The sequence below is a fragment of the Enhydra lutris genome, unplaced genomic scaffold (genome assembly GCF_002288905.1).
Source record: "Enhydra lutris kenyoni isolate GAN:26980312 unplaced genomic scaffold, ASM228890v2 scaffoldscaffold15, whole genome shotgun sequence".
In the NCBI taxonomy this organism is placed as follows: domain Eukaryota; kingdom Metazoa; phylum Chordata; class Mammalia; order Carnivora; family Mustelidae; genus Enhydra; species Enhydra lutris.
In genome coordinates, this window is record NW_019154099.1 from 51,665,750 (window position 1) to 51,691,903 (window position 26,154).

Below are 26,154 nucleotides of genomic sequence, written 5' to 3' on the forward strand. Positions count from 1 at the left end.
TAAGAACACAGGCATACCTGTTTGCTGAAGCAATAGAACCAACTCCGGCTTACCTAGCGGAGAGGGAGTTTACTAAAGCAGTTGCTAGACTATTTGAGTGGCAGAAAACCACTTAAGGATGCAATGAAGTCAGAATAACAAAGTTATCCCTCCCCTAAACTGATACTATTTGTTTCCTTAATGTTTGTTGTTGGCTCATAGAACCTCAGGTTGGTGAGAACAGCTTGGTCTCTATTATTTTCAACTCTCGTTCTGGTGCCTGGAACAGTGCTTCCTTCATAGTAAGCCCTTAATAAATATTTGTTGTGTAAATAAATTACTACATCAAGGATATGTTTGTTAATATTAGCAACAACATGGAGAAAAAACACAGAGTAACATTGTGAAATGTATTATTAGTGTTACACATTCTATTTGGAGATTTTTTCCATAGCAGAATTTACTCTTTCTGCTAAGGAATCTTTGTAAACACATACTGAGTAACTGTTTTGTACCAAAGAGCCCTGTTTTAGGTATGTTCCTGGTTTAGATGAATATCCACAGCGGTCAGCCTTACTCCGTCTGTGAAAGCGGAGGATCTTAGAACTGATCAAGTCACTCGGGTCATGTCTGTGTATTTAACAGTCAGAGCCTAGATTGACATTCATGCCTGTCTGAGTCTTAGCTCAGATAATTCCTTCTGTGTAACACAGACTTAATGCTGCTTTTTTTTTTTTTTTTTAAGGCAAAAAATGTAGTGAATGGTCCTCTGTTTATTGTACAAAAAGTAATTTGAGTGTATAAACTCACCAAACTTGGGCTTCCTATTTACATTTTCTTTTTTTTTTTTAACTCTCTGAATTTTTTAAAAGATTTTATTTATTTGTTTGATAGAGATCACAAGTAGGCAGAGAAGCACACAGAGAGAGAGGAAGGGAAGCAGGCTCCCTGCCGAGCAGAGAGCCCAATGTGGGGCTTGATCCCAGGATCCTGGGATCATGACCTGAGCCAAAGGCAGAGGCTTTAACCCACTGAGCCACCCAGGCGCCCCTCTGTTTACATTTTCAACGGCCGTGTTGCAGATGTTTATAAAAGTAGATGTTAGTGTCTAAAGACAACTTTTCGATTGTATTCAAATTTTGCTGCTAAAATGAGAAGTACAAAATAAGCACAGGCTGCAAGAAGGAAAATGCCCCGTGAAGCAGTATCTGAAAAAGCACCAACCATATGCCACTCTAGTTACTTGGCTGTTCATTTTTATTTTAACTTAATGGAAAAAACTGTGCTTTTCCTCTTCAGAGCTCCCAAATGCTTCCACTATGTTTTAGACATTAAGAATTTTTTGTGAAGTAATTCAGGCTTATAGAAAAGTTATAGGAAGAGGACAAAGAAACTTCCATAGACTCTAAACCCAAGTGCCCTAATTATTAACATTTTTCACATTTGCCTTGTTGTTTTCTCTCTATATACGTACAGTATTTTTTCCGAATCATTTGAGAGCAAGTGTAGGTATAATGCCCCTTTACCCCTAAATACATCAGAATATATTAGTTTATACAAATTTGGCAATTATCCCAATAATGTCCTATTTTATAGCAAAAAGGGGAAAAAAGTCTGGTCTGTGGTCCAGTCCATTATTATATCATGCATTTGGTTGTTATGTCCCTTAACTCTTTAATCTGGAATAGTTCTCATTCTGTCCTTGTCTTTTATGAACTTGACATTTTTTTTAAAAGATTTTATTTTTTTTTTTTATTTGAGAGAGAGAGTAAGAGAGCAGAAGCGGGGTGAGGGGCAGAGAAAGAAGCAGGCTCCCCGCTGAGCAGGGAGCCCAATGTGGGACTCGATCCCAAGCCCTGGGATCATGACCTGAGCCGAAGGCAGATGCTTAACTAACTCAGCCACTCAGGCGCCCCTGAGCTTGACATTTTAAAGAGTATAAGCCTGTTACTTTATAGAAGATGGACCTTGTTTTAATAATACGGTAAAATTAAAGATTTTTTAAAAGTTCATTTTATTTTTTAAGATGTCATTTATTTATGTTTGAGAGAGTGTGCACAAGGTGGGTGGGTGGGTGGAGAGGGAGAAGCAGGCTCCCTGCTAAGCAGGGAGCCCGACATGGGGCTCAATCCCAGGACTCTGAGATCATGACCTGAGCCGAAGGCAGACGCTTAACTGACTGAGCCACCCAGGCGCCCCAAGATGATTTATTTTAGAGAAAGAGAGAGCATGCACTTGTGGGCATGCATGAGTGGGAGGAAGGGCAGAGTAAGAGGGAGAGAATTTCAAGCAGACTCCCCCTGAGTGTGGAATCTGCTACGGGGCTCAATCTCAGGACCCTGAGATCATGACCCTGAGATTATGGCCTGAGCCAAAAATCAAGAGTCTGATGCTTAATCAACTGAGCCACTCAGGTGCCCCTCTTGTTTCTTCTTTTTTAAATTAAATGCTCCTTCCTCCCTTTTGGTAGAGTATTTTGGCATTTTCTGTGGCATGATGGATACACTTAGATTGGCTTGCTCACTGTCTTTCCCATGGTCCTCGCAGTGTGCCTCTACATAAAGCAGAGGGTGGAAAGATGAATACTTTATTTCTTAAGCACCATCCCATCCAGCGTTCCTGATAGGATGTAGGCTCCTCCAGTCAGAAGAACTTGCATGGTGTGGAGTTCAGTGTGAGCCAAGGCAGCAGTCGCATATGAAATACCAGTTTTGTGGTCTAGTTCTACAGACCCAACAGGGTTCTGGAGGTGATAGTTCACATAACTTCCTGATTCCCAGATTATATTGAAATGATGTGAGGACTTCCTGATTTCCTAGTGTCCTGAATATGGCAGAGCAAGCAGTCTTGCAGGGAGACCAGTTCTGTGTTGCTCCTGGAGGCATAGCCTGAATCTGCCCTTCTAGCCTTTTCGGCTGTTTTGTAAGTACTTAATTCTGTGTACTAAGTCTTTTTCTGCCCCGGATAGCTTGAGAGCTATTCTGTTATCTGTAAGGGAATCTTTGCTCACAGGACTGGTAATCCAGAGAATTCAACTTTTTTACATTGGACTTCACATGCGTTTATACGGAGCGGTATACCTGACCTGAAGTACTTATGTTCGGACGGGAAGGTGGTGTAAAAGGAAACGAAAGTAGCTCTTTGTGTTGGGAGGTCAGTGGAGCATCATGTATGTGCATGTGCGCATGTTTATGAAACCCTGACGATCTTTCCATGCGGATTTCTGTATAACCTGTTCTTTGCTGGTGACGTCACCAAAAGCCGTCTTTTACTAGGACTTCTTGAAGGTCGGTTGAGACTTTTCTCCCATGTGATCTTGAAATATGGGTGTGGCCACACGTCTCATTCCTGTGCTCTCATGTGATCTGCGTCGTGCAGCTAACTAATGAGAGGCGGACTTGGAGCCATGTGATAGCCACTGTTGTCTCTCAGTCCTCTGTGAATCTGCACCTGAATTTCTGCTTCCACCCCTCATGTAACAGAAGTATGGGAATGTGTTGGAGACTACACTTAACCATTTTTTAAAATGTGTTACAGAAATAATTCAAACATAACACAAACGCAGGGAGACTACTGCAATGATTACCATGTACTCATCACCTTATCAGCATTTTACCTGACACACAAACTCAAATAATTTGACAACTGGATCCCTAATGGGATACTTTTTTTACTTTCCATCCACCACTTTTCTCTTTGCTTCCTCAGTCCTGCATGGCCAAGACCTACAGCATCTTTCAACCCTGCCCCTGCCTCCAATTGACTGGTTTCTCTCTTGGTCTCTCCAGACACCCTAGTGTGTGGGGACGGGCACACTCAGGCCATGTCCCAGGTTGAGCGCTTAGCAGGTCATGGGACTAAAAACTGTCATGCTTTGATTTCTTGTTGTGGGAGTGTTGTGTCTATGGGTCCGTTTTGGTGATGCCTTCTTCTTAATGGCTATTCTTCAGGTAAAGCTACCAACACTCAAATTCATGACCTTTCCTTGCTCTTGATCCCTTAATAGGGCAGAGTCAGCACTATACAGGATGGCGCTTGTGGTCCTTTCATTACTCTCTTGAACTGCAGTATGTATGTGGTAAACCAGTGCATAATCCAGTTGGCATTTATTTACTTTATTTTTAAAAGATTTTATTTATTTATTTGACAGAGAGAGAGATCACATAGGCTGAGAGGCAGGCAGAGAGAGAGAGAGAGAGGAGGAAGCAGGCTCCCTGCTGAGCAGAGAGCCTGATGTGGGGCTCCTGGGACCACAACCTGAGCCGAAGGCAGAGGCTTTAACCCACTGAGCCACCCAGGCACCCCTTGGCATTTATTTTTTAAACCTAACTGCAGGCAGTATATGAGCAACAACCCCATATATTTTCACTGTATATATTAAAATGAAAAGCCCATGTTTCGCTGAAGGACATGAGGGGAAACTTGTAGAGCTGCCACCCTCTGGCAGGAAGAGCACATGGCGATTTACCATTTTTAGAGCACTATTAAAGCTTTTTGTAGCCTCCTTGTAGTTTCATTCTGACACACTCTTTTCTCCTCAAAACCTGCATGGGAAAAGTCATTCTTACAAGTATAGAAATCAGAAATAAATGTTCTCACACTCTGAGAACACTGATAAAAGCCAGTCAAACGCTATTTGAATTCTTGGTTTGGATCACTTGTGGTAGGTACCGTGTGGGACCGAAGAGTCATGGGCCCATGAGTGGCTTGCTGTTCAGTTGAGTAGGCAAGACATCTAAAAAACATTGTTGGGAGTGAGAAGCCACATAGTAGGTAGGCAAATAAAGAGAAAAAAGTTCTTTAAAACTTTTGAGGAAGATAAACTATTGAAAAATAAGGTCATGTATTTTCCCACGTGCGCTCCCCTCCCGTAGGTCCCTTCCTTCTAACGGCTGCACAATGGCGGAGATTTCCGTAAGGCAGAGCGGTCTGGGCATGCGTTATCAGGGAGACATTAAATGACTGTATCTACCGTGTGTTTCTTCGTTGTATGCGGAAGGAAGAGGAAAAGCTGGGGCACTCCTTCTACTCACAGCAGAAAGCTGTTTTTATTTTGTTTTTAAGAAATCTTGACTTGATTTCATTGTCATTCCAGGTTCCAATTTAGTATATTTTTCATGACTAATATTCCAGTACAAAGCACAGATTATCTGTTGCTGCCTAACAAGTTAGGACCAGCAATGATAAAACCCCTTCCCCATTGCGCTTTAATAGTGCAAATCCTACAGTAACCACAGCTAGTATTTGATGCCCTGTGGTTGGGATATATCTTACGAGCGTTACTGATGTGCAAGGCGCTGTGCTTGGAGTTACTCAGAATAGAAAGAAGTAAAAGTCAGGCTCCTCCCCAGAGGAGCTTGTGTTTCGGATGAGCGATGTAAGAGCGAATGCACGTGAAATAATCGACCATGGGCTGTGTGATGTTGCAGAGAGTTTGCACGTTATTTCATGCTCTTGTTTCGTTGACAAGAGAACAAATCTAGAAGGGCTAAAAGACTGGGCAGAGGTGGCGTAGCTGATTAGCAGGCGGACCAGAACAGGGCCACAGGCTCCCAGGCCAGTGTGTTTTTTCTTTTCTTTAATTCTAATATACATCTAAAGTTAGAACTATGTGGCATTGAGTGTATAAGATTCAAATAAGTTGAGGAAAGGAAGATGGGTGGCTGTGAGTAGTCAAAGAAGACTTTAAGGAGGAGGTATGATTGGGATGTGAGTGTAAAGAACAAATGGGGAAGCAGAATAATCCAATTATTGGGAACCAAATATTTGTTATATTCGTGGTGCAGAAATAAAACCATCTAGACCAACTTGAAAGGTACATGTTGGGCAATAGAGGGAAATTGGGTTGCAGGGGCTTGAAAGTGTGGGAGAGGAACTTGGACTTTGTGTGGTAGATCATGGGGAACTGTTCTCAGTCCTGGAGTATGAAATGACACAGTGCAAGTGGGATTAAGGAAGATTATATTTGTTTGCCAGGAGAACTGGATAGTGTGTGCATTTTTCTTTTCTTACGTTCTGTTTACTGGTCTGTTTCCTTCTAAGTAGGTTGAATACTGCATTAGTCAGAAGGCTGGCCTATGTTGTAGCCACAATTTAACCCTGAAATCTCAGTGGCTAAGTACACAATTGTATTTCATGTTTGTGCTACTTGACCAGCATGAGTGGTTGGGGTGAGAGGTGGGGAGTTCTCCGCTTACTCATTCAAGGATCCAGGCTAACAAAGGTTCCCACCATCTAGAACATCTCTGGTCACTGTGACAGGAGACAAGAGGGGGATGGAGTATCTCTCACTGCTAACACTTCAGCCCACAAGAGACATGTGACTTTTGGCTCCAACCCATTGGCCAGAAGCAGTCATATATGCCCCTAAGGGATTGGAGGGGATTGGTAAACAGTTGAGGACCTGGACCATAATTCTACTTGTTTAAGACAAGTAGGATAGTGATTAAGATTAGTGTGCAGACCCTGGAATTGGACTGCCAGTATTTAGGACATGGCTCCCCCACTTAGAGCTGTGTGACCTTGGGCAGTTTACTCAGTTTGTCTGGGATATCATTTCATTGTCTGTAAAACAGGGATAGTAGTAGGTTGAGCCTCACAGAAGTATTATGAGGCTTGAATGAGATTTTATACATACGCAGCCTCTGTAGAGAGGTTGTGTCTATGTGTGTGGGTGTGTATATTGCTCCAAACATCATGCCATGTTACTGTTAGCAAGTATTTGTATCTTTGTCATTGTTGTTACTCTGCGTGGTTCCAGTATAACATCTGGAAGGGTGTTTCTTTCTTTCTTTTTTTTTTTTTTTTTAAAGATTTTTTTAATTTATTTGACAGAGATCACAAGTAGTCAGAGAGGCAGGCAGAGAGAGAGGGAGAGGGAAGCTGAGCTGAGAGCCCGATGCGGGACTTGATCCCAGGACCCTGAGATCATGACCCCAGCCGAAGGCAGCGGCTTAACCCACTGAGCCACCCAGGCACCCCTGGAAGGATGTGTCTGACAGTAGTTGAGGGACTGGGGGAAAGACATCCTTGCACTCCGGGTCAGTTTCCAGGCACTGGGGTCCGAGGGTGTGGATTTCATGCCCACTTCTACCTTTGCATGTGACCCGGTACTCGAGGTCCCTCATCAGCAAAACTGACATGATTGTCCCCGTCTCTTAAGGCAAGGAGGAATAAGTGAAATAATGCCCACCAAGTGCTTGGGAACAGCATGTAGGAAGCAGTCAGTGAATGTCCTTCTGAGCTAATCGACCTTTGATTTTAAAAGAAATTCAAGGATTATCTTTTAAGTGATCATTGTTTCTCGGAGTTTGGTGTAAAACATACCTGCCTTGGCAGTAGTTCTCATGAGTGCCTGTAGTCTGTCCTGGGTTCAGAAGAAGAGGCCGTGTTATCAGCGATCAGCTTTTCATTTTTCATTCTGACCTGAGTAGTCAATAAGAACATGTTTTTAGCTTTGCAAAGAATAGCAAATTACAATGGGCTAAGGAGATACCAAAATAGACTATTTTGAGGGCTAATTTAAGGTCAGTGCTTCCCCTTTTAAAATTGCCCGGTATTTTTTTACTGATTGGTAGGAGTCACTGCCCTTGCCTCTTGAAATACCAAGTTATTTCGAAGCAGAACTCTGTATCTAGATTTAAACTGACTTGTTGGGTAACTAGCTCTGTTTTAATGCACCTGAATTGCAGGATCCCAGAGGGTTGCGGTCTTCAATTGCACACATGCTCTAACATATATGCTTTAGTTTAGGTAATGAAGCGTTTAAGGTGTCTCTTTCCACTGAGAAATATTTCAGCAGGGCTTTTGGAATTTTGTTAGTTATAGTCCAGAACAGGTATTAGGTGGATACTTGAGAACGTCTTGTGTGCCGGGCTCCGTACCAGCTGCTGCGCACAGAGCAGATGACAACAGTGTCTTCATGGAACACACAGCCCGGCCAAGTTTATAGTCTGCCTGCTGCTGGCTTTTGGTCCTGTTTAAGGATTAGATGGTCTGCCGGCATATAATGGACCAGGCTAAACCTTCTAATACCTTTTCAGGGCCTGTGTGATACAGTTCTGTCTGCTTTACGGCCAGGACAGAGTGAGGTTTACATTCCTGATGTTGCCTCTGATTTACCAGGGCTCTCTTCGGAACTCTGGTGTCTTTTTTTTTTTTTTTAAGATTTTATTTTTTTATTAGACAGAGATCACAAGTAGGCAGAGAGGCAGGCAGAGAGAGAGGAGGAAGCAGGCTCCTCGCTGAGCAGAGAGCCCCATGCGGGGCTCGATCCCAGGATGCTGAGATCATGACCTGATCTGAAGGCAGAGGCTTTAACCCACTGAGCCACCCAGGCGCCCTGGAACTCCGGTGTCTTGATAAAACGTGGGCGATGCTGTGTGCTCATCCTGTTTCACAGGACGAAAGAGGAAGACATTACCTAAAGTATGGCCTGTCGCGTAAATTTGGTTTGTCACATAGACTAGTACCATTTCTGACATCTGACATCTACTGTTCTGTACGATCATTGAAGAGTTGGTGCGTTTATACTGATTCAGACTAAATAGCTTTGAGGTTTTTTTTAAATTAACCAAATATCCTTTTAGAAAAAAATAAAATTATTGAGAGGTAGATACAATTCGCTGTTATATAACCGTCAGCTTTCCTAGATAAGTTTTTCTAGCTCATGATTATTATTTAAAATTGTTAATAATGTGTCACCTTGTTCATATGGAAAATACTTAGAGGGTTGTGATTTTCAAACAGGGTGTTGTATATAAGGCCACTCCTCTGTCCCGTAACAGAATACAAAGATTATACGACACTGTCCCTGTGCTCCAAGTTTACCTGTTCGGTGAGAGAGAGAAACGTAAAGCCAACTAATAGTCCAAGACACTGTAAGTGGGCATGAAGGCCACGTGTAAACCATGGTTTCATGAATGAAATAGGTAGTAAGGGCCTTTTGAAGGAGAGTGAATAGCTGAGTTTGATGGGAGTACAGACTGACTTTCTTTTCTTTCTTTCCTTCTTTCTGGATTCGTTGGAGATAGGATTGACGTTTACCTTTTTGGCAATATGACTGCTGATTGGGGCAAATTATGTAGATTGTGGTACAGTGGAGGGAGGAGGCAGGAAACTAAACAGATAAAAGAATGTGTTATTCCTTTGCCAAGTGACATAGATACTCTCTTGTTTGAATGATCTTAAGTTCCTTAGCACAGAGAGGACTTTCTCACCTGCTGTGCAGCAGGCCCGTTGGCTCATACATAAGCTGGTCTGTGCTCCAGTGTCGTCGGCAAACTCAGGCACCATAGACATGCTCTGACATTACGGTGGCCTCTGTTTCTGATTTTCCTTCAGTAGCTTTCATCATAGTTTTTCTTTTGGGATCTAATTCAAATGACTCTGTAAGTGGCACCCGCCATGACATGTAGTCTTTTGCCCTTTCTTCTCCTTCATGTGGAGGGTTTGTGTGTGGAGTGAATGGAAAGGCCCTAAGATCCTGACTTCCATCCAGGTGGTCTCACCTGTCTCAGCAAAGATCTGTTACAGAGATCGGTGCCTTTTTTTGGTCATTGGCTTCAAGGTCAGGTAGCTCTTTGTGAAATTCACATAAGACAAACCTGAAAGTACTCAGTAAATGGTGCTGACTCAACCATAAAGATTAATTTTCTTACAGGGTACTAGTTGGAAATGAGTAGGGTAGGAATTCGAAAGAAAAGATTTCCAGGTTATAAAACCTAATAAAAATTTAAAGTATGCCTCATGATATAGTGCTTCATCTCTTTCTGTTCCATTATAAAAATTGGTATTATTGCTAACGTAGATACTGTATTGAGGTAGTTTGGGGATTTAGTAAAACAAATTTGAGCTGACAGCGTGACTGTACTTGCAAAGATGGTACTATTCATGCTAAGGTATTTATGTGAGCAAAGTTATAATGTTGCAGGGAATCTTGGGAACTCTTTAAGTTTATAATTTTACATTTTTCCCACTATCTTATTTAGCCAAGCAGCAACCATGCCTCCTGCCGCTTACCCTCTTTGCTCTTTCTGGTAACCCAGACCACTGAAATGCAGATCAGGGTACAGCCAACCTATGAATAAAAAAGAAATGATCCCCTAGACACCCAAGAAAAGCCAAGCATGTTTGCAAAGTTTTTTTTTTTTTTTTTTATTCCCAAGCAGAATTCAGCAAGTGGACCCCCCTCCCAGTGGGTACCCCCACAGAAAGTCCTTTTCATATGCCGGGCCAATGGGTCCTGCACTATTCTGCCGGCTGCTTGGACAAGAGCTCTGTGTTTTCATTGCCTCTTTCACCATCATTGCTTATAATGTTATCATCCAAATCTAGCTATTGCTAATTCTAGTCTCCCTGTAAGTAGACACTGAAAGACATACTCTTAATTTTGTAGCATCCTGCTGTTTATTCCAAAAGACTTCCTTGATACAAAATATTATGACTCAGAACAGAACAAAACAAAACGCTTGATGGTATGGAGAAGATAAAAGTCTAAGATTGAAAGAGGTAGGGATTAAAGAAATATGTTACCAAAAAGAAAAATAACATGTTACCATATCGACATTTTTACACGGGCAATGTACAATCTTACAGCCTTTTCTTTTGCCAAATTATAGGCAGGAAATACTGATGCTGTAATTTTTAATTTTTTATAAAAATTTTTTAAAGTTTTTTATAAAACTTTTTACACTGAGAGTTATTAAAATAGCCTCCCTTTTGGTATAGTATTTCATTTACAGACTAGAACTTTGCGTCATGTTATTTTCTTGAGTGCAAAAAATAATATATATCCGTTTTCTTCCAAGTTGGAGGTGGGAGCTCGCGCCCAATGAAAGGAATTTACAGGCATCCTAATTGGAAGTTGAACAATCATTTTGCTTTGTAAGAAAAGTCCAGCAAAGTTTGTCATGCAGTCTAGTTTGCTGTAAACCCAATATTTAATTCCTTTTTACTTTCCGTTCAAAGACTTGGAATGTATCATTGTTTGCGTTTCTGTCATCTCTCGCGAGTTCTCTTCTGGGGCCGACCTCACGGCGCTGGAAATTGATACACTGACCTGACGCTTCAGCATCTTCATGACCTTCCTCTTATACCCTTTACATGCAAAGAAGTATATAAAAGGGTCCATGCAGCAATTGAAGTTCATCAGACATACTGTAAAGTGCAGTGAGATCTGGAACGAATGTCTTTGGCTGCATTCCAGGAGATCAGGGACACGAAGCTTCTTAATCATGTGTTGAATAATTGCAACATGGTAAGGTGTGAAACAGAGAACAAACACAACAATTATTAAGATAATTGTGTTGAGAGCCTTTTTGTTGACGCCGGATTTCTCAGTTAGTGGGTTTTGTTTGGCAGTTTTAAAGAGTTTGCAACAGATTTGAGAGTAGCAGAAGAGAATGATCAGGAGAGGAAGCACATATCCTATGAAACACGCGCCGAGCAGAATCCAGGGAAGAGACTGTGTTTCTTCAAAGTTTGGATATTCCATGCACGTAGTCCTTTCCTCCTCCTGCTTTGACATAGGTTTTATGAGTAGTGGGAGCGTTTGAGCAAATACTAGAATCCAGACACATATGCAGACGCATTTCGCATGCTCAATTCTCTTTATCTTGTTGTACCTCAGAGGATGCACCACGGCAAAGAACCGGTCCACGCTCAAGCATGTCATGAAGTTCACACCTGCGTAGGTGTTGATGTAAAACACCAGGGCGGTTATCCTGCACAATGCCTCGCCGACCCTCCAGTCAAAGCCCAGTGCGTAGTAGGCTATCCGTGTAGGCAGAGCAGTGGTAAAAAGTATATCAGAAATCACCAAATTTGTTGAATACAGGGTGGTAGAGTTGATTTTTTTCCTATTTTGAATGATGACAACCAAGGCTAGCACGTTTCCCACCAGCCCGATGACGAAGACAGAGCCGTAATGCAGTGGCATGAGTATCCTGGCGGTGCGGTGGTGTGCGTAGAGGTCACAGTCATTGCCCTGAGGAGCTGCGGAGGCTGTCGTGAAATTGTCCATTTTTGTATCCATCAATGGTGTTCACAGTCTCTAGGAAGAACCAAGGAGAGTACTTTCAATTAGAAGCGTATTCAACTAAAAGCAATATTAACTGCCTTTTATAGATCTAAGTTTTAAAGATTTGTATAATTTTTAAGAATCTATGATGTGTTGCACAGTAAAGGAAACCATCCACAAAGCCACAGAAAGGCTCCCTAGTGAATGGGAGGAGATATTTGACATGACATATCCAATAAGGAATTAGTATCCAAAATATATAAGGAACTTACATGGCTCAAAACAAAAATAATCTGATTAAAAATGAGCAGAGGACCTGAAAAAAAAAAAAATTTTTTTTTCCAAAGAAGACATACAAATGGCCAACAGACACATGAAGAGATGCTCAGCCTCACTAATCATCAGGGAAATGGAAATCAAAACCACGGTGAGGTGTCAGCTCGCAGCGGTCGGAAGGGCTGGTGTCAGAAGGACAAGAAATAACAAGTGTTGATATGAGAATGCAGAGGAAAGGGAGCCCTTGCGCACTGTTGGTGGGAATCCAGACTGGTGCGGCCGCTGTGGAAAATAGTACGGCGGTTCCTCAAAAAGTTAAAAATAGAATTACCATATGATCCAGTAATTCCACTAATGGGTATCTACCCAGAGAAGATGACAACGTGAATTCAGAAAGATAGGAGTACCCCTGTGTTTGTTTTAGCATTATTTACAACAGCCAAGATATGGAAGCAACCCAAGTGTACTTTAGATGAGTAGATGCCCCCCCCCCACACACACAGGAATATTAGCCATAAAAGAGAAGGAGATCTTGCCATTCACAATAACATGGGTGGATCTAGAGGGCATTATGCTAAGTGAAGGAAGTTGGAGAAAGAGAAATACCATATGCTTTCTCTTGTATGTGGAGTATGAGAAGCAAGAGAAACATAAAAATCAGGAACAGAACCATAAATACAGAGAACAAACTGGTAGCTACCAGAGGAGAAGTAGATGGGGAGGATTATTAAGAAGTACCCTTCCAAAAAAAGAAGAAAAATCTGCGATGTGTAATATGTTTACATTTATAGTAACAAGAACAAAGAATCAGATTTATGTTTTTACTCACAATTTGGTGATTTTGGCAAAGCCCTGGCAAAAGAAACAAAACCATCTAAGTAGAGCAAATGTATTTTTGTGACAGGAGGGGATGCCATCATTTTTTAGGCAGAAATTTCCCCCTTTTTTCCCTGAATCATTGTCTGGGTAAGAATAAAATTGTGTGCAGCACCCCACATTTCAGACAGGAGTAAAGCTTTTCTTTTAAATTGCATTTCAGTTGGACTTTTTTTTTTTTTTTTTTTTTTGGCCAAATGCGTATCACTGCCAGGAAATGAAATCAGTCACACATTTATTTAGTGAAATACGAATTTACCACAGTGATCTGATTTGTGTTAACCTAAAAAGTATGAGAAACAAGCTAAGGCCTTGTTAGGAACTGAAAGTTAGGTTTTCTTTTTAAAAAAGAAGAAGATGGTAACCACGACAACCACGGCAAAAACGACAAAAAAGAAAAAAAACTTAAGGTGTTTGGTGGGGGGGAAGGTTAAGATTAATTCTGAACTAGATCATTCCCCAGATACTCCGCCGATAGGTGCAGTGTACATTCCTGCACCCCACGTGCCAGCAAGCATCACACATGTAGTGTCCTGTGCTCTGCTCTGTCCTCTGAACCTGCTCATGGATCGGGGTCATCTGGGTTTGTCACACGTGGACCTCATAGACACTGGACACTTCTACAGCATCCCAGGGTGTTCATGCATGATTTGCTAAGCTACTCCCCTGATGACTCTTTGGATTATTTCCAGTTCTTTTCTTGGGATAAATAATGTTAAGATGAAAGAAATTTCAGGTCCTATGTTGAAAAGTGGAAAACTACAATGAAATGCCTTCTGTGGGGCTGAGCTTTGATAAAACTTAGGAAGAGCAGAATAGTAACTTCTGCGAAGTTATTTTTAGAAGAAAAATGATACTCCAATAGGACCATCTCTGCCTACAGATCTCATCTGAAAGTCACCAAAATTAAGGGAAGATTTCAATATATCTAGTGATGATGGTTTACATTAAAAGGAAAAGACTCTATCCCTAGCCATCTCAAAGCACCGACTACTCCTCTGACTGCTAACTTAGTTCTAACAGTCTTAAACGGTGAACCCAACAGACAGTGGGGGTCATTACGGGGTGATGTTGTAATATTCTAGGTGTACACTACTTCCAGTGTTGCTAGGGTAGTTGTTAACATGAGGAAATATGACCTAAAGCAAAAGGGAACAAAAATGGAAGTGGTACTTTCTGTTAAACAAGAAAAGGTAGGAAAGAAGATTATGAGAAAGAAATTTAAATGGATTGAACTCGCCTATTAAAGGAGACTATGAGTTTGGATTTGTTAAAAAAAAAAAAAAAGTTCAGCTGCATAGGGCTTAGAAGACATAGCTCAAAAAGTGACTGAAAAAGGTTGAAAATAAAGGCATGGGAGAACACATAGCAATCAAATCCCAACCAGTGGAAAGCCAGAGTAGCAATCAAAGAACATAAAAATCTTGAATTACGCATATTTAAAGGAAAAATTGGCAAATCCACAGCCATAATGGGAGATTTTAGCACATCTTTATTAGAATAAGCCGGATAAAAAAAGAGATTAGAGACTTAGAAGATTACCCAGTGTGACTTTGCAGAATTTGTGCTGAAGGGACATGATCATTTTTGCCAATTTGACTGTGTGCGAGGTCATCAGAAGGCCCCAGAACTTTCAGAAAACTGTTAACCTATCAGCCAACATGCCAGTGCCTACAGGGCAACTAACTTAGAAATCAGCAATAAACAGATAAAGGATACATTTGGAATCTTAAAAAATATGCTTCTGAGAGACTCATTTAAGAAATCCACAGTGGGAATTTTGAAGTATTTAGAACCAAATGACAAAAATACTCTATGCTTTGGGGCGCCTGGGTGGCTCAGTGGGTTAAGCCTCTGCCTTCAGCTCAGGTCATGATCTCAGGGTCCTGGGATCGAGCCCCGAATCGGGCTCTCTGCTCAGCAGGGAGCCTGCTTCCTCCTCTCTCTCTGCCTACTTGTAATCTCTCTCTCTCTCTCAAATAAATAAATAAAATCTTGAAAAAAAAAAAAAAACACTCTATGCCAAACGATGGGGTGCAGCTGAAGTATTAATCTCAGAAGTAGAGCCTTGAATGTGTTTATTGTCTTCGCACATTTTTATTTGAGGATAGTTAGCACACGCTACAAGTTTCAAGTGCCCAGCATAGTGACTCAACAACTCTGTATGCTTGTGAAAGCATTTATTTTTTTTAAAGATCGAAAATAGATAAAAATACAGTTCAGGAAGCTAGAAGAGAATTGTTTACCCAAGGAAAGTAGAAGAAAATGATAAAGATAATCACAGAAATTAATAAGATTGAAAGCAAAACAACAAATATTGACTTGCTCTTTGTGCAGGAAAAAAACCCAAACCAGAGCGATTCTTGAAATCATGGGAATTGCGGTTGTGGGATGAAAGTAGAAAAACCTTTATCCTCTTAGTTGAGAAAGGCTCCATGTGAGAAGTAACTTTTCAAGAACTGAGACTAGACACGGAGAGGTGAAAATCCCAGACAGGGGTTATAACTTAGGAACAGGTAGCAAGAACTTTTATTTTTGTACTTTTCTGTGGAAATTTTTTTTTTTCCCTGAAAATCTCAGCAAGTTTATTTTATTTTGAGGAGCGTTTCTCCACAGATTTGGGAAATGCTTTTAAAATACATACTGGGGTAGAAATTTCCCATATAAGTAAATATTGTTGTAGAGATCAGAGAAAGTTATATTAATGTAGGACTCAGAGAGAATGTGCCATTGCTTGTCCTGTTGTAAACGTGCATCCAGCTTCTTCCTGAATGCAGTACGCCTTCCAGGAGAGCCGGACATGGCAGGGGTTGCAGAATGTTTGGTGTTTAAGAATATTTGGCACATGGGGACACCTGGGTGGCTCAGTGGGTTAAAGCCTCTGCCTTTTGCTCAGGTCGTGATCCCGGGGTCCTGGGATCGAGCCCCACATCATGCTCTCTGCTCAGCGGGGAACCTGCTTCCCCCCCCCTCTCTCTGCCTGCCTCTCTGCCTACTTGTGATCTCTGTCTGTCAAATAAATAAATAAAATCTTCAAAAAAAAAATTTGTCATTGGGGAGGGTATGTGCTATGGTGAGTGCTGTGAAGTGTGTAAACCTAGCGATTCACAGACCTGTAACCCTGGGGATAAAAATATATGTTTATAAAAAATAAAATTAAAAAAAAAAAAAAAACCACAGGATTCATCCTATGATTTATCATAGGTTGGCATCAATTTGTAATAATCATACTGGTAATAAAGGTAATGGATAACATAAAAAAAAAATTTGTCACAGTGTTAATTATGAAGGTGAAAATTTGCAAACAAACCAAATGTCCCTCATCAGGGGATTGGTTACGTATCTCCCGGTATTAGCCATTCAGGGGAATTCTCTGCAGTCCGTGGAAATGGCAGCGTGGGAGCCTATTTCTTGACAGGGAGTAATCTTAAATAAGGAAAACAGATTATGCAACATGCCACTTTGGGGGGAAGGAAAAGCGATTATACGTCCGCACACTTTGCACAGATATGTATGCCGAAGCATAATTTTGTACAAGTCATTTTTGAGTTTTATCCATACACTTTAAAATTTTTCATACTGAACGTGAATTGACTGTGAAATGAGGAAACTGGTTAATAAATTTATCTGAGAAAAATATTCTTCAGTTAAGTTCATCTTGCAAAAACCTATCTTCTACACATTTCAAAAGTAGTCCTTCAGTGCTCTTTACTCAGATTGAGGCGTTCATGTTTATTAAGTGCCTACCTTTAAGTCCTATCTGGAACACTCACAGCCACCCTGTGAGGCTAAGTACTAAGTACTAAGGCTAAGTACTGCTGTCACCTACCTACTTGCCATGTGAGGAGACTGAGTGTCATAGAGGTTAAAAGGTCAGTCTGGAGGCTTCTCCCTGATGGTCTGGTTTCAGGTCTCCTACTCTGTCCAGTTCTTGGCAGGGGCAGCTCATACTGCCCTTGAAGTACTGAGAGTTTGAGGTTTTAAAGTGGTCTAAGCTTTAAGAACCATCCTTACCGGCAAAGAGTCCGGGAACAGTGTGGCCCAGCCACGCCGGAGCAGCGGAATGCTTCTTCCTAAAGACAGTGGAGTTCCCACTTCCGGGACAGCATCGAGCCCCGAGGAGAGGACTTCTGAGGGTCCTGCATCAGTCAGAGAAAAGACACCTGCAGGATGTGGACATGTAAATGGGATGGCTCAGAAATGATCTTTGATAAAGGCAAATGAAAGCTGTCCTGACGTCTGGTCATTGGGGTGTTGAAAGTTGATGTTGTTTGTCAGCCACACTAGCCTATTTCTTCGTCCTTAATTATACCTATCCTGTGCTCTCAGTACCATAGTTTTAGTCAGTCTTATCTCTTCTAAATTGAGAGAAAAACCCTTTCATGTACTTGACCATTGTTATCCCATTCATATATGAATCCGTCCCCGTTTCTTATTATCTAAATATCTAAATAATAAATAATATCTTCCCTTGGAAATATTATTTTATACCTTCTTTAAATTTTGATGTTTCAAGATTACGTTCCTGAACCTTGACTTACTCCATTCTTTTATTCAGCAGAAATTGTTTTTAGTGTTTTCACGTGCTAGGTCCTGGAAATACTGAGACTGTATCTTTCCGTTTGGGAGGGCCTGAAACTGAAGGATGACTGTGTGATGTTGGGAATCCGCTGTCGTCTGATGAGGCATCGTCTCACGGTTCTTCAGAGGGCTCCTTCTCACACATGCCTGGCTTCTGGTTATGCTTTTTGGATTATAGTACTCCTTATCAACCTTTGGACTGCAAATTGCTCTTTTAATCATTTTTTTTCAGGTATGACTAACTTCCTTCCACCGTCCCTTCCTCCTTTTCTTCCTTTATCTATTTACTTTTGGAATACATTTCAAGTAGTTTATTTAAAAAAAAAAAAAAGTTCATCTTTTTTAAGTAAACTCTACACCCGACGTGGAGCCTAAACTCATGACCCCGAAATCAAGAGTTACATGCTCCACTGCCTGAGCCAGCCAGGTGTCCCCTGAAGTGCCTCACATTTTTATTGTCATTGTCGTTAGACCACAGCTTCTTACACGTTACTGGTGTAGATACCCTGCGACGTACTTGGACGTACTATGTCTCGTCAGTTTACTGCCTAGAGAAAAGCACAAAGGAGTGTTTGTTGTGAATCTTTTTCCTTAGAATACTTTTATCTGTAATAATTATAATTTCCTCATAACACTCTCTAGTGGAAAGGTATGTGTGGCGGCTAAATGGTCCTTAATGCCCCACACTCGGGTGTGAATGGGACTGAAACCTTTGCCCCGAGGGCACAGCTGGTAACTGGGCCGGGTGAAGTCTGGGGCTGTGATCAGGTTCCCAGTGAGGAACCCCCTTCCCTCCTGAAAGGGATGTCACCACGGCCCCCCCGGGAGCCATCTGTGTCAGTTCTCGGGCGGTGCTCATGGTGAAGCAGCGGGGTCTGTCCCACTTCTGTCTCTGTCACGCAGTTTTGATGGCTCTGCTGCTGCTCTCGCATATGTAAAACAGCCAGCTCTCCCGCAGCAACATAGCCTCCCCTGGATTTGTACTTGTTTTCGGAAGTGGGTCTGTGTGTGTCTAGAGTTGATTTCACTGCTGCTAGAGTAGCTAATGTTTTTTAAAGACATTATCATCTCATTTTTGCATAACCGGACATGTTGACATGAACTGACAAGATCTCTCTAGCTACAGAAAGGAAGAAAATAACAGGTTCCCCCCCAAAATTCATCTACTAGTATTTAAGAAAATTGTCTGAGCTCTAATGTAATTTGTCCTCTCGAAATATTTACCCTGGTACCAACTTGCCTGGATAATTATTTTCTTAGCTTTTATTTGTGGCAGGAACAGAATCAAACCACTGTTTTCAGAGATTTACTGTGAACTAGAGTACTAGCTTTTAGTTTTTGCTTTAAGATTCCTGAAATGTCACCTTTACCCCTAATAATGTATTCACTTAATGACCCATCAACAGTCTTAAATGAAAAAGAGCTGATTTTTTAGTAATTTTTGTTTAAATTCAAACCTTAGCCATGAATTGAATGGTTCAGGTCATGTGAAATGGTAAGCAACAGGAGGTGACTGACCTCCCTGTAAGGCCGCGTCTGCTCGAGACCATGTCGACACATCGAGATGATGGGACTCCGTGCCCACCATGGCCTGCACCCAAGAGGAGGTTCCCGGCCCGTGCTTTCAAAAGGACCAGGAAAGGCTCAAGGATGTGGACGCATAGATAGGAATTTTATTTGTATATTGTTAAATGATGAGTGTTGATTGATCTGATTTCTGATTTCTCTGGATACACCATCCTTGGGCTATTTTGTTGAGGAGAGGTAAGGTTGAGGGAAGGTTTTGGGAGCAGGGAGAAATGAAATCTTTGAGAAAGGAGAATACAGGCGAAAGCTCGGGTTCCGTGGAACAGCAAGGATTCGGTCCGCCGAGCAACTAAACAAGCACAGATGGACCAGGGTCTCAGGCCGAGCTGTTTAACAGTTTGCTGTTAAACAGTTCTCAGACTACACAGAAGAAAGAAATCTTTGCTTCTTCCTCTGGTTACCTAGTTTGATGAGCACTTGTCAGTTACTTGCAAAAGCCTCCTTGCTCTTGACTGAGCAAACGGGGACATCTGAGTTTGGTCCCTTGTCACACACATCGTGGCCTCGCAGTCAACCAGTGATTTTTTTTCCCACTTTTTTATTTTGACTAAACAGCCATCACCTGAGCGGTTGTGTGGGCCATCTGCCTGTCAGGTAGGCAGGTGGGAAACATTAATTCCCGCTCGTGGGGCAGAAACCCAAGGCACAGACAAGCTGCAACCAGCCTCTTGTCCCTTCACTGGCAAGGTCAGATGGTGTGTTCCAATGAGCTGTTGCTCAACTCCTCTTATAGTCGGTCCACGCCCCAGTTAGCTTAGTGAAATAAATCTTTCTATGCTATCAGGTGATGCTTTTTTTCCAGCCCCCTTTGAGTCCTATTTTGATAGCTGTGACTATGGGCAAGATCTGTTTTCGGAAGGCTCTAGGGAACATTTTCGCAGAAGGTGATGCACGCACCAGCAGCCACTGGCCCTTTCTCAGGATAAAGCCTCACCCATCCTGAGTGTCTCTGTTCACAGTCGAGTTGTCTGTGGTCGGTCTGTATGAGGGGACCTCCCTGGCCTGCCTCCTGGGGAGCTCGCTTGCTCTGGCTTGTGGAAGTGTGACCCTGCTGCTGACCCCACAGCCTAGGCTGGTTCTGACCACGTCTCAGGAGGTCTGCACAGGGTCATGTACAGGACAGGGCGCAGAGAGCTTCTTGAAGACAGGAAATAGCAACAGTGTTCGCCAGTCTGTAGTTGGGTTTTTTGTGCGTCTCCAGTGTCAGACCTGATGGGTACTGAAGAAGACCGCTTCACCGGCTGGAAGCGTGTCTGTTGGCATCGATGGGAAAGGGCCTGACGTTTGAATTACTGGATTCGACACCCGCCGGCCCGTTTGGGGTTTCACTCATCCCAGCTTTTTTCTTTCACCTTTCACTGATTTTCTTTGTGTGGCTTTTGGCAACTTTAGTACTGACTAGGATGGTGTGAAAGTTCTCAAAAGGGAAGACAGAGGAGGGGGTCATACAAAGGACTAGGGTTACAGGACGTAATGTTTGGAAACTGTAAGAAAAAAGAATCCCACTGTGACACTCATTTCAGTGTGAGGAAGACAAATACTGTGCTTCTGTGTGGCTTCACTTGACCTCTAAGCAGGATGGGTGGGTGATACAAAAAGATTTTATAGCGAAGATCTGAGTCTCTAGAACCTTCATCCTCTGAGTTCAAAATGTTTCTAGAAGTCATACGTGCCTTTTCTCCTTAAAATTCAAGGGAGTTTGAGGTTTTGTTGTTTGTCTCTTATCTCATGGAAATTAGTCAGACACATTAAATATCCTTATTTCGTGGATAAGCAGAATTCCACACATTAGGTCATTTGCTCAGGGTCCTCCGTCGGTCTGGCCACTAAGTTAGGAGTCGCAGAGATGTCCGGAACTCTATGCCCTCCCTCACCTGCCACCTCCCATCAGTGGATCCTGTGCCTTCAGCCTCCTGACTCTCCTGCACTTGACATCTTCTCTGCACCGTGTGTCTGTCTGTCCATCTGCCTGTCCTGCCACCCCCCGCTACTCCTGCCGGCCTTCAGGCCACACTTGCTGCCCCCTGGAGCTGCGCCTTCAGCTTTCACGGTGCCTTTCAAGTGCGGCCTGTTGAACCCAGGGAGAGCTCTCCATCAGGACCCATGATCTCCTTTTGACTGGCCTGTGCCTCCCTCTTCGGCTGGCTCCCTGGCATTTTCTCCCTCTGATGCCCTGGCTCTGTCTTCCTGAATTATTTGCAGATTTTTTTTTTTAAGATTTTATTTATTTATTTGACAGAGAGAGATCACAAGTAGACAGAGAGGCAGGCAGAGAGAGAGAGAGAGAGAGAGGGAAGCAGGCTCCCTGCTGAGCAGAGAGCCTGATGCGGGACTCGATCCCAGGACCCTGAGATCATGACCTGAGCCGAAGGCAGCGGCTTAACCCACTGAGCCACCCAGGCGCCCCTATTTGCAGATTTTTGATGCCCTGTGTTCTTCCACAGCTCTGTGCCTTTCTGGCACTCTTCCTTCTCTGTGCTAGGTCCTCAGCTCCTACTTTCCTTCAAGACTTCGTTCAGACTCCGCTGTTCTGGAAGCTTCCCTGATTTTATCCTCTCCTGCTTTTGCCACCACCCCTAAGACAGCGTGGAGTGGTGAGGGCACTGTGCTCAGTACTAGCGTCAGTACTGTTGAGTTTCTTTTTCTGTTTCCTGCTACTGGTGAAGGCCCGTGAGTGGAAACTGTGTTAACTTGTATCTCTCCAGCTGACCTATGACTGAGGCACCATAGCTACCCCTTAAGGGACAGCAGAGTCCCAGCTTCCTTGACCCTTAGTCAGAGGTTCTGTATCAGAGTTCTTGATTAGTAATAGTAGCCGATCTCATTAAGCACAGACTGTCTTCCAGACACCGTTCAGAGCACTCTACCTATATTCACTCCCTGAATCATCACAGAACTTTCACAAACCTGTAGCCAGCGGTAAACTGAGGCCCAGAGCACTTACACGATGTGCCTAAAGCCGCAGCTGTTAAGTGTCAGGATTCAAGCCCTGGCAGTCTGGCTCCAGAAATCACAACCAGTGCCATGTGTTTTATCCCTAGCTCCTGTTTCCAACATGATCTGATGTTACTGGTAGAAAACAGTAACAATAGGAAGACTTTAACATGTACCAACTCACCCTGTTCGAACTAGAGAGAATAGAGCTGGGGAGATGGAAGGAGGGCCGGTGGGGAGGGAAATATGTTGATTTAAATGAAGGCATTCATTAATTTCCTTGTGACATTTTTAAGGCAAATAAAGATTTTACAAGTGAATTTAGATTTTACTACTTTTAATAATATTTCCATGACACAATTTGGACTGAAAGAAGATGGTGAATACCTAGAATAGCTTTAATTTTTTTATCTTTTTAAAAAATGTTTGAATTATTTATTTAAAGAGAGAGTGCAAGCACGAGCCAGGGGGAAGGGCAGAGGAAGAAGCAGACTCCCCCTCTGAGCGGAGAGCCTGATGCAGCCCAATCCCAGGACCCCAGGATGATGACCTGAGCCGAAGGCAGACTCTTAACTGACTGAGCCACCCAGGCGCCCCCTAGGATAGCTTTTATGCTACTAATTTATTTCTATACTGCTTTTTAGGTATTTGTAGACTTTTTTTTTTTTTTTAAGATTTTATTTATTTGAGAAAGAGACCAAGAAAGAGTGTAAGAGAGCACACAAGCCAGAGGGAGGAACAGGCTCCCCGCTGAGCCTGGAGCCCAACAACACAGGGTTTGACAACATAGGGCTCGGCTCCATCCCAGGAACCCAGGATCATGACCTGAGCCGAAGGCAGATGCTTAACAAACTGAGCCACCCAAGTGCCTGTATTTGTAGACATTTAACAAAATATTTTTATTTTTCCGTTTGAACTTTCAAAACACCACAAGGATCTTTGTTAACTCTACCATTTTCAAATGGTTTTCACTTGCACTATCTCATCTGACATTGAAGCCCTGCGCTTTACAGAGTTCTTGGAAAGCTGAGGAATTCTACAGGCCGGAGGGGCTTCCGGCCCCTCAGCACACTCCATACTCTGTGGCCTTGGACACTGCAGCAGGCCGTCACCCATGGCAGGGGAGAAGTAGCATTTGTAAACTGCTCTGCAGGACGGCAAGCTCTTTCTTTTAAATGCACACTTTCTAAGGGTGCTGGCCTTCTCTTATCCCGTGGAGTGTTTCCCAGCCATCCTACGGGAGACGTCTAGGAAATGCCCGTGGGTCACTGAAGCGAAGGGAAGTCATAGAGTTATCCGAGGTAGTATTTATTCCAATAAATGACTGGCCATCTTACCAACAAGCTCTTCGAAGCCAGTTGAAAGTAATTGATGAGAGGCATTACTACCACTGCTACCCCCAACCCCCCACATGGTAGCTGGTGAGCCAGGGGTGAGGAGGCTTTGTGCGGAACAGACTTTCACAGTGTCGTGTCCCAGAGAGAAAGCATGCCCTGAAGTATTAGCAGATGCAGAGCCCAGACGGTAAGCCCATGAGATGTTTGCCCTCCATAGACTCAGTCTTTGTGTAAAATATTCGGTAAGGGTCTGCAAATAAGTTTAAGAAAAGTAATTCTCACAAGATGATAGGGCAAGGAAATTTTGCCTACTGGACTCTTCCTTTGGTAGTTTAATGGGTAGAGGGAGGGGAGAATTTCTAGCACTTACTACATGATGGCCAACATGACAGGGATTTGGCTGTATTATTACTCCCCGTTTTACAAATGAAGCAGCTCAAGTCAGGGACTGCCCAAGGCCACACAGCTTAGAAATAATCGAGCCGGGGTTCAAGCCTGACTCTGAACCGTTGCACTGTACTGTACTTGGAGCGGTAGCCCCAGAACCCCCAGACACACCTTCCTTCAGAGGAAGTCAGCTCACAGCTTGTGTCTTACCAAGAATTTCTATTACTTCCATTTCCAACCTCGACATAAATATTGCAATGCAAATCACTGTATGTACTATGTACTTCATTGTTTTGTGACTTTTTTTAGGCATATGGAAATTCTAGAAAAAACAGATATGTTTAGCTTTAGTGATCATTAAATAAATATAAAGGAAGAAACAGATTCATTTTTCACTTATCACATTAACAGTTTATATTGACAATTAAAATACTCAGATTGGCTGAGAAGCAGTGAAGCCCAGAGTATCATCAGTGGGAGGGCTAATTGCTAAAATGTTTTAGTAAACCAAAAAACATCAACTTATATATAAAGCTTTAAAAACATTTAGACCCTTTGCCCGAGGAATTCTAGTACTAGGATTCTATCCGGAGAAATACCAGAAAGTATAGAAGTAATGGCAGTACAGAAAAGACCTTTATGTTACATAGACACGTAGTCAAATAGTAGACTGTAATGACCCTTTTATTTTAAATTGTGCTGAATAATTTGTATATCCATGCATTTAAGTGTAGGAATACTCCATTTTAAAATAACTTTGTTCCTTTCCCTTCGTTCCAAAGTATCCTGAAATATTGGCATTATTTACTGATTTTTACTGGATGCTCTTTTTTGCAATAGTGAGTTCACACAGAAGTACAAAGTAAACCCTACTTTTTGGCATAGATTTCTGGCATGATCCATTGTTTTCTCCTACCTCAGCATGAGCTAATTAGAACTGCCAGTCATCAGAGCCTAAACTATGTTAATGATACAATTCTTGTTACAAATATTTATAGTTGCTGTTGAATAAGTTCTGTTCCTTTACCTTATACCTTAATTAGGCTTCTAAAGTTTTACAAAAGACTTTGTTAGAATAAAACATGTGGTGCTTACCTCCCAGGGACTTGCTGGGGCCTCCGGGCAGTAGCAGTCAGTATTTGCCCAACTGAAGTAGATTACTTTGGCGTGTTGAGAGTTTGTGCACCGTCCTTTTATGGGCTGGCTTTTTTTTTTTTTTTTTTTTTTTCTGTCACCCTGTGACTGAGCCTAGTAATCATCGGTTAACCTCCTGTATGCGTGTGCACTTTTTTTTTTTTTTAAGTGGGAAGTGAAATTTTTCTGTTATTATTTTTTTTTTAATAGTTATCCAAAAACCCCTTGGTAATATCTCTGGAACTTCACGAGTTTTTTAATAAAGCTTTAAGTATTTAAAAAATTCTTTGAGAGGAAGACTAAAGCAATAAACCTTACCCAGAAAAAAAAAAAAAAGAATGACAATTACTAATGATTTTATATCCATATTCTATGTAAGAATATGAGTTTCTAAATGTTTTAAAGAAAAAAAAAGTCAACTGTGGTGATTCTGTCTACCTGGAAACTTGATGAAGAGAGTAGTTTACTCATTCTGTGTCTTACCAACTTATGAGCAAGAAGCAAAGGTTTCTGGGGTGAGTGGGAGAATGATGTTCTTTCACATTGTATGGGGACTAGTCGACATAGGCAGGAGGCCAGCTGACAGTCTCTGTGACTTCAGGGACGTGAATGACGGGGGAAGAGTTGGAGGGGACGTCTCACCGCCGAAAACCCAGCGTCGGTGCATAGGATGGAGACCTGGGCTCTTCACCTTACAGTTCTGGTTGGCTCAGTTTAGACCAGCTGTGTAACACGACTATCAAAATGCACATGCAGGCCAAGTGAGTAGAAATATACTTGTCAGAACGAGAGGGGTGATATTGACACTTGCCCAGAACTCATGTGGCCATTCCCAGTCAGCTCTGGGGGCTGCCTTTCACGAAGGGGATAGAGGACCCGGGTGACCAGGCTGGTAAGGGGTCTAGACCCCGGGCCTTAGGACAAATGGTTGAATAAACTGAGAATGTTTGGGCTTGGCAGGGAGGTAGGTGATCATCACCCTCGTGCTTTTGAAAGCTGTCTCACAGAAAAGGCTTTAGGTTGCAAATGTCGACCTTCCAGAGA

At 42.4% G+C, this 26,154-nt stretch overlaps 2 protein-coding genes across 5 annotated transcripts in view; one reads left to right on the forward strand and one right to left on the reverse strand.

The window, feature by feature from the left end:
• Window positions 1-26,154, forward strand: part of LOC111147109 (UBA domain containing 2) — a 199,025-nt gene that overhangs the window by 73,337 nt on the left and 99,534 nt on the right. The gene's annotated exons all lie outside the window — the stretch shown is intronic.
• Window positions 10,364-25,145, reverse strand: LOC111147108 (G protein-coupled receptor 183). Of its 4 annotated transcripts, XM_022503006.1 has the most exons (4): window positions 25,072-25,092; window positions 18,249-18,279; window positions 17,165-17,313; window positions 10,364-12,031 (listed from the first exon to the last, which is right to left on the reverse strand). In XM_022503006.1, exon 4 carries the CDS (start codon window positions 12,011-12,013, stop codon window positions 10,931-10,933), a length of 1,083 nt encoding a protein of 360 aa, XP_022358714.1. In that variant the 5' UTR covers window positions 12,014-12,031; window positions 17,165-17,313; window positions 18,249-18,279; window positions 25,072-25,092; the 3' UTR covers window positions 10,364-10,930. The 4 variants fall into 4 exon arrangements, with proteins under 4 accessions (XP_022358714.1, XP_022358711.1, XP_022358713.1 ...); XM_022503003.1 differs by lacking the exon at window positions 18,249-18,279 and having other exon boundaries at window positions 10,364-12,029; window positions 25,072-25,145; XM_022503005.1 differs by lacking the exons at window positions 17,165-17,313; window positions 18,249-18,279 and having other exon boundaries at window positions 25,072-25,145.

Coding starts and splice junctions, on each gene's coding strand:
- LOC111147108 (XM_022503005.1), bottom strand. CDS start 12,013: ATGGATACAAAAATGGACAATTTCACGACAGCCTCCGCAGCTCCTCAG.